At 39.9% G+C, this 8,653-nt stretch overlaps 1 protein-coding gene across 1 annotated transcript; it reads right to left on the bottom strand.

The window, feature by feature from the left end:
• Positions 1 to 681: 681 nt before the first annotated feature.
• LOC107602450 (tumor protein p63-regulated gene 1-like protein) lies at positions 682 to 5,129 on the bottom strand. The gene is made up of 3 exons (XM_016294943.1): positions 4,644 to 5,129; positions 2,047 to 2,177; positions 682 to 2,005 (listed from the first exon to the last, which is right to left on the bottom strand). Exons 1-3 carry the CDS (start codon positions 4,899 to 4,901, stop codon positions 1,633 to 1,635), a joined length of 762 nt encoding a protein of 253 aa, XP_016150429.1. The 5' UTR covers positions 4,902 to 5,129; the 3' UTR covers positions 682 to 1,632.
• Positions 5,130 to 8,653: the final 3,524 nt, after the last annotated feature.

Raw genomic sequence — 8,653 nt, 5'->3', positions numbered from 1 at the left:
CTAAAATTAAGAGATTTCATTTATGTAAGCAATAGGAGTACTAAAACCTAAATTGTTATGTTCGGTAACAGTCCAAATCAACTTTATTCAGAGAGTTTCAAACCTTATAAAAGCACTGCAGTGCAGAGGAAAATAAGAGCATTTTACGTCACGTAAGCCTTAGTTTTTATTTAATAGTAGTGCTGTTCAGAAAGGCATGCAGTTTTAAAACCTTTTTAGCCCACATTGGACCCCATTCATGAAACAAACTTTCATGCAAATCATTCATAGAAAAATGTTATTTTTGTTTTGCGATCAATTGTGGACATGGAATTAAATATTGAAATTTACATGATTCAACTGAAAAATTCACAAAAATTTGTTCTGGTTGTGTTTCATGAAGTACACCATTTTAACTCCACTGGTATTTAAAGTTGCCATGAAATGGAAATCTGTTTTCTAAATGCATGTTATAGAGCAGGGGTGGGGAACGTTGATCCTGGAGGGCCTGTGTCCCTGCAGAGTTTAGCTCCAACCCTAATCAAACACACCTGAGCAAGCTAATCAAGGTCTTCAGGATACAGGTAGGTATTTTTTTTAGGGTTGGAGCTAAACTCTGCAGGACAATGGCCCTCCAGGATCAAAGTTCCCCACCTCTGTTATAGATCATTGCCATGAATATTTCATTTGTGCATATGGTTCTTATTTTATTTCTTGTTTTTGAGCTTGTATTGTTTAATCAAAATGTCATAACTGAACCTTCCAGTGAGCAGACTTCTCAGATCATCTAGTGCACTTAAACCCGTCTCCGCAAACACCCACTTCTCAAAATACAATCAACAACCCATGCATAGAGCCAAATTCACACCCTATATTTTTTCCTTTTCGTTAATCCATTACACTCGGATTAACGAATTTACACTACATCAAAACACAGATGAAAAGATCCGGGCTGCACTTCCCAAAAGCATCGTAAGCCCAAGTAGACTGTAGAACCATTGGCACCAGCGGTCTCTATGATCAATTTAGCTCACGATGCTTTTGGGAAATGCTTGCCTGGACGGATTTTCATCGCCACTTTGACCGAAGTCCAGTATGTCAAAGTAAAATGTTCAGAATGCAACATATGCAATATCTTTTGCAGCGTGTCGCACATGAGCGCCACGTTTTTAAGATGCTGTGTCAAGTTAAAAGAATTTAAACTTTTACACACAGTGCCGCTCAATGTCAGTTCCAAAACAATGGACCAATCAGAAGACCCCGGAGGCGGGGCAAGCGTTGTGAGCTTTAGGGTGAATTCCAAATGGCTTTTTTGCGCCCTTAAAAGGGCACGCCATTTGTAGGGACTTAATAGAGATAGTGATCAATGGTCAAATCGTTGCCAGTAACACACACACTGCATCTCCAAACCATTCGAACGCATTAGAAAGGCTTTTTTTTCTTTACCACATGTGAATAGAGGAAGAGGGCTTCATCCAGGCACATCCTGCTGCAGTGACCACACATCTCACCGCCGGGCACATTTCACACGCTATATACATCCAAACAACAAAACAAGCAGCATGTACTGGACTCACATACTCAAGTATAGCAGTATCACTCAAAAACAGCACTTGACTGGAGGATGAGAGCGATGGAGGGAGATTTCAGGAGTTAAAAGCCGATTTTCCCCCTGGTCATGGCGTAGCCCAGTTTGGCTTCATTGTTGAAGAAGGACATGATGCCCAGGTAGGTCTCGATCAGGAGCGGCCGCTCCAGTATCAGCACGCCATTGGCTCGTCCCGGGATGGGGAAGTCTTTATGGGCTTTTTTCACAGCCTGGACGAGCTGCGTCTTGAAATTCTCAAGCTGAAATTGTGAGCAGAATTCATTTCTATTTGTCTTCCTGTGTATACAGCACCGTATGAAGAGCTCACTGAAAGGTTTTAGCCACGATTTTGGCGTCTGAGATCGAGATTTCAAAAGATTTCCTTTAGCGCAGAACCTGCCGTTCACTTTGCTTGCATTTTCTTTTTTGTGAACGGTTTAAGTTATGCATTTCATCTGGAGTTGTTTTTGAAGAAGGACATGATGCCCAGGTAGGTCTCGATCAGGAGCGGCCGCTCCAGTATCAGCACGCCATTGGCTCGTCCCGGGATGGGGAAGTCTTTATGGGCTTTTTTCACAGCCTGGACGAGCTGCGTCTTGAAATTCTCAAGCTGAAATTGTGAGCAGAATTCATTTCTATTTGTCTTCCTGTGTATACAGCACCGTATGAAGAGCTCACTGAAAGGTTTTAGACACGATTTTGGCGTCTGAGATCGAGATTTCAAAAGATTTCCTTTAGCGCAGAACCTGCCGTTCACTTTGCTTGCATTTTCTTTTTTGTGAACGGTTTAAGTTATGCATTTCATCTGGAGTTGTTTTTTTTTTTAGGATTTGGTTGAAAGATTTCAAAATTGATTATTGTATGAAGTGGTCTTGTCATGATACTAGAATTTCTAACTTTTATAAAACCCCTTAAGAAATTTAGATATTTGATACCATTTTCCAAAAACATGCCACATTAAGAGCATACAATTTGAACAATAACAGTAGTTTAGTTTAATTTGACCCAATTCAAAGTATTTTCTTATCAACTGAGACGCCTCAGGAATGATAGCTCCCTGAGTGAGATAATTATTATTATTATTATTATTATACAATAACACTATAAAATACAAAATGTATTCATATTAATGCATTATTAAAGCAATAAGCCCTGTGAAGCCGTGGTTTACAGTGAATTTATAACAGCTAAGGGACGTTGTTAGACACGATGTGACGCGGAGTGCCTAAAGCCCCCTTAGCTGTTATAAATTCACTGTAAACCACGGCTTCTTGGGGCTTATTGCTTTAATAATAATTAATATGAATAATACATTTTGTATTTATGGTTTCACAAAATAAAACAGTGCAAATAAAGTGTACTGATATGAAGTATATTAAAAAAAAAAAGTTGTTGAGAGGTGAATTAAAAAGACATTTCCTGACTTTTAGTTGATTTTGCTGGATATCTTGTCTTATTTTAAATCTTGAGGCCCCCTATCGGGCCCCGGCCCCTGGGCTGAGAACCACTGCTATAGGCCACATAAACGGATGACAACAGTTCAAGATCAAACACAAAAGCATGATACCACACTACTCCCATAGTTTACAATGTACATCACTGCATGGGTCTCATTTATCAAACAATCATATGTGGATTGGAGTGTAAAACCTGTGTACAAACATGCAGAAAGCGTGATGCGTCAAATGTATTAAAAGTGTATTCTAAATTTACACTCTAAAAAATGCTGGGTTAAAAACAACCCAGCCGCTGGGGTCAAAACGGGACAAACCCAGCCGTTGGGGTCAAAACGGGACAAACCCAGCCGCTGGGGTCAAAACGGGACAAACCCAGCCGCTGGGGTCAAAACGGGACAATCCCAGCCGCTGGGGTCAAAACGGGACAATCCCAGCCGCTGGGGTCAAAACATCCCAGCCGCTGGGGTCAAAACATCCCAGCCGCTGGGGTCAAAACAGCCCAGCCGCTGGGGTCAAAACAGCCCAGCCGCTGGGGTCAAAACAGCCCAGCCGCTGGGGTCAAAACAGCCCAGCCGCTGGGGTCAAAACATCCTAACAGCTGGATTTGTCCCTTTTTAACCCAGCGCTGGGTTATATTTAACCCAGCATTTTTTAGAGTGTATGATCAAATTGAACCGACTGAAACCACACATACACAAAAATAAATAAAATAGCATGCTGTTCTTTGCTTTTATATTTATTCATTTATCAGACACTGTAATATAAAGTGACTTGAGTGACAAACAAGGAACAACACAAACCAGAATATAAGTTAAAGGAAGAAGCATTTGATCTATATGGGTAATCATGTTTCAGGTGGTTGTGGAGGTAGTGAACGACCATTTATTAGAATTATAACATTTACATCATCATAAGTCTAAAAAAAATAAAGACAGTCTAATGAAACGGTGCGTTGCATTCATACCATTCTAGTGCTCATCTCTGATTAATTTCTATAAATTCACAAAATGTGTCCCTAACGTTTCCTGTAAACCCACCTCAATAGCAGCAAAAGTGTTTTGCAATACAACATGAAGACAATAAGTACTTTTTTAACGTTTGTCTGTCAAAAGTGAAACATTTGCACCACAAATGCAAAAGAATTGGAATCGGCTTCAAACGTTTATCACTGCATACTATTTGAAACCTGTAGTATGCAGTATACAGTATAGGCTACACAATACGCAGTACATTAGTATTCAATTCTGAACCGCCGGATACGGTCTTTGCCTCTTTTTTGGCAAAAACACTCAACTTCATGTCACATTAATCAGTGATTCAAACTGTTAACAGGGCTTCCTAATTATAGTTAGAGTTTCATAATGAATGTTACAAGGCCACTACAACTACTGCATTTCATTCCAGCTAACAAGAGACACTAGGCACAATGGCCGTGTCACAAATCCTGGTGAGCTCCCTACGCATTGTCGAGCAACATAGGCATTCTTAAAGTCAACTTTAAAAAAACCGAATTAAATGTTAACGTCTTTGCGTTTTGTTCCCTGTCATTGTGCTCAGTCTATGCTGTCTATGTAGGCAGCTTCTTTTGGTTTTGACATACAACCCCATCTAGTAAACACACTAAGACTACGACTACCGAGTCCGGGCGTTCTGTAGTGAATACTGTGTTTCTTACTCACCCTGAAGACGAAATAGTCCTTGACTCTGGCTCGCATGGTTGGGTTGTGGACATGGAAAGGCGTGAGGGTCTGTAGCGGGGTGCAGCAGGCCACCGAAGCTCCAGCTCGGCCCAAATCCAGCCCATCATCACAGTCCGCCGGGTGAAGGACAGCCGCACCCGGGCTCTCAGGGTCCACGCTGTCATTCAGCTGCAGCATTTCTCTAAAGCGTCGAGGACAAGCCGCAGATTTCCGTGAAAAGTGACTGCGCTCGGTGCCAGCAGCGCTGTGTGTGTTGCGCAGGGGAACACCCACCTGCTCCACTCTACGCACGATTTAAAGGGACCCGTTCTGTTTACGAGTTACCAGCTGCACTCGGATTTTTAAAGGAACAGTTCAGCCAAAAGTGCTGTATGGTACAGGTGGAAACAATGAAATGTCTCGTTGAAATAGCAGCAATGTAATCTGGATTACGTGATAAGATTACAAAAATCAAGGGTGGACTTATTACATTTGGGACATGTGTACAGTCGAAACACCTTTAATAACTTGCGTGCACAGGAACCCCAAGGCGTGGTTTTTGCTCCACACATGCGCATTAGCATTCTCTTTCATCGTGGGAAATTTGAAAAGTGTGCGTCTTTCCACTCCGAAGATATCGGCAAAAGATTTTTTTTTCCAACGTAAGATTTTCATTTCACCATGTCCCTTCCACAATGAATAGCTTATTATCCTTGTATGATTGTTCAACTTAACGTATATCGTTGCAAACCTTACTCTGTGCTCTAAAAGTAGACATATTTTATGACATCATGCCATGCAAGGTCTTTGCATAATCTAGAGAAACATGCGAGTATGTCACGCAGTGTAGCAGCTATGCATAGCCTATATATCTTAGAGAATATACCAAAAAAAAAAAATGTTACTCTCAAAACGGAAAACACACCAAAAAAAAAAACCCACACATACACACACAAACAAAAGAAAGACCTTTGGTGAATATATATGTCTCTCTCTCTCTGTGTGTGTGTGTGTGTGTGCATATAAATACAGGTGCATCTCAATAAATTAGAATGCCGTGGAAAAGTTAATTTATTTCAGTAATTCAACTCAAATTGTGAAACTCGTGTATTAAATAAATTCAATGCCCACAGACTGAAGTAGTTTAAGTCTTTGGTTCTTTTAATTGGGATGATTTTGGCTCACATTTCACTATCTCAACCAATTAGAATACTTCATAAGACCAATAAAAAAACATTTTTAGTGAATTGTTGGCCTTCTGGAAAGTATGTTAATTTACTGTACATGTACTCAGTACTTGGTTGTGCCTCCTTCTGCTTTAATTACTGCATCAGTGCGGCGTGGCATGGAGACAATCAGCCTGTGGCACTGCTGAGGTGTAATGGAAGCCCAGGTTGCTTTGATAGCGGCCTTCAGCTCATCTGCGTTGTTGGGTCTGGTGTCTCTCATCTTCCTCTTGACAATACCCTATAGATGCTCTATGGGGTTCAGGTCAGGCGAGTTTGCAGGCCAATCAAGCACAGTAACACCATGGTCATTGAACCAGCTTTTGGCAGTGTGGGCAGGTGCCAAGTCCTGCTGGAAAATGAAATCAGCATCTCCATGAAGCTTGTCAGCAGAAGGAAGCATGAAGTGCTCTAAAATTTCCTGGTAGATGGCTGCGTTGACTGTGGACTTCAGAAAACACAGTAAATGGTATATTCTGTATTCTCAAACATAGGGTAGTGTAGTTAATGACATACATGACATTGTGTCTTTTTGTTTGTTTGTTTTTTTGCTTTTTTTTTTGCCACACACAGAATTAGCCTTAATGTGTAGTGAGCTAAGATTTACTCGAGTGAACTATTCACTTTCTATGTAAATATTCTGTCCAAAAGGTAATGTCAGAAAAGAACAGCTCGTTGTTTGAGAGCTCATACAGCTTTGCGCCTCCCTCTTTTATGGTTGTTTCAAAGTCTTTAGACAGCTCAAGTCAAGTCCATTTACGCATGAGAGGAATATAAACCACATTCCGAGAGAAAAACTCAGTAAGTATCATAAACATTTTTTGGTCACACATTTTTAATTCAAAGTTCTTGGAATGTACAAAAATTAAATCAAAACAATGTAGGAGTAATATTTATAAAGGCTTATATCTAAAACATATATGATCATTATTGTCTGCTCTTTAAAAACAGAATTCTTGAAACAGAAAGTGCTTGTGTGTATTTTAATAGTATCACGATAAAAGTGGAAAGACTTCATAAGGCTTATAAGGATTATTATTATTATAAGGATTTAGCGATTCATTTTATTATTATTATTTTGTACTTTATTAAAGTGATGAAGAGAGAGGAATCATAGAATATCCTGAAGATTCTGTTTTCAGTAAAAAGTACTTGCCTCACCCCCTAGCAACCAGCAGAAAAACAGCCTGATGACTTTATTACCCCAGCTGTAAAATCACTATCAGTAAGAGCAGGAAGCCCAACAGTCAAGATTACAGTAAAGCCTGTAAAACTTTGGACTCGGATTCACTTTTTTAAAAATTAAATATTACTATAGTTATTTTTTTTATTAATTTAGTATTCATTTACATTTATTTTGCAGATGCTTTTTCCCAGATGCATATCATACACATTTTATGATAAAAGCCTTAATATTTGCAGCACACAATGTCAAATTTAAGTACGACCTAGTATACAAGAGCAGAAGTGAAATGCTAAAGAAAATATTATATGAAGCATTTGTTGCAGAAGGGGTGTGTTTTCAGCCTTTTCCTGAAAGTTGTGATGATCTCAGCAGATTGGGTGGAGGTTGGCAGCTTGTCCAAGAAAAGAAAGGGTGCAGTATCTGGAATGCGACTTTGTCCTTCTTTGTGAAAAACCCCTAGGCATTACTCACTCACCATAAATGGTGCGAGGGAACATACATACATACATACATACAATTGGTCATCAAACTTTCCTACTTGTTGCCATTAGTGTTGTAGAACCCAAGTGAATGGTGATGTTGTGGTCAACTGACAGGTCGGAAGCAGTCCACTAGATCTGGTCTGTCAGATAAACAGAACGAAACTGCTGAGTGAATGAATTTGATCTGTAAGTGTGGAGATAAGTGATATATACAGTCGTGGACTAATGGTTAGAGAGTCGGACTTGTAACCCAAAGGTTGTGGATTCGAGTCTTGGTACTGGCAGGAATTGTTGTGGGGGAAGTGAATGACCAGTGCTTTCTTCCCTCAGTATGAGGACTGAGATGAGACTCTTGAGCAAGGCACTGAACCCCCAACTGCTCCCCGGGCGCCGCAGCAGAAAAGACTGCCACTGCTCCGAGTGTGTGTGTGTATGCACTTGGATGAGTTAAATGCAGAGCACAAATTTAGAGTATAGGACACCATACTTGGCTACACGTCACTTTTTTCACTTTTTATACAGACTGTTGTGACAAAGGAATGTTTAACAGATTACTGATGTCATGACTTCCAGAAAGAGAGAGAATGACACAAGAATGGACAAGAGGTGAGTAACATTCAAAGGATTGTGTAATGTTTTTAATATGCAGCATCTGAATAGCAGTGCTCTTTCTAACTGATCCAGGATAAGAGATGAGACTGTATGTCAGGGTTCCTCAAATCTTGTCCTGGAGGGCCAATGCCCTGCAGAGTTTAGCTCCAACCTTGATCAAACACACCCGAGCAAGCTAATCAAAGTCTTCACAATCATTAGAAAATCACAGGTACGTGTGAGATCAAGGTTTCTGTTATTATTAAAAAAAAAAAGTATACTAGTGTACTATTTCAATAGTCCATGGGACTAAATTGGCCCACTTACTAGTGTATAAAAGTATACTTTAAGTATAACAGTAGTAAACTTTGTAAATAGTTTACATCTATGTTTGTACTGCAACTATACTAAAAGTGAACATAGTTAAACTGATAGTTTACTAATTAAATACTTGTAGCACTTTGA

This window comes from Sinocyclocheilus grahami, unplaced genomic scaffold (genome assembly GCF_001515645.1).
Source record: "Sinocyclocheilus grahami isolate Dianchi unplaced genomic scaffold, SAMN03320097.WGS_v1.1 scaffold327.1, whole genome shotgun sequence".
Taxonomy (NCBI): Eukaryota; Metazoa; Chordata; class Actinopteri; order Cypriniformes; family Cyprinidae; genus Sinocyclocheilus; species Sinocyclocheilus grahami.
The sequence above is the reverse complement of the archived record's forward strand: the minus strand, read 5'-3'. Positions and strand labels throughout refer to the sequence as shown.

Bases quoted from the DNA above. Each gene is read 5' to 3' on its own strand.
- LOC107602450 (XM_016294943.1), bottom strand. From the start codon at position 4,901: ATGCTGCAGCTGAATGACAGCGTGGACCCTGAGAGCCCGGGTGCGGCT. The intron at 2,178-4,643 runs GTGTTTACTAGA...TCACAATTTCAG, and splicing joins TCGGTAGTCGTAGTCTTAGT to CTTGAGAATTTCAAGACGCA. The intron at 2,006-2,046 runs GTCCTTCTTCAA...ATGCATAACTTA, and splicing joins GAGACCTACCTGGGCATCAT to AACCGTTCACAAAAAAGAAA.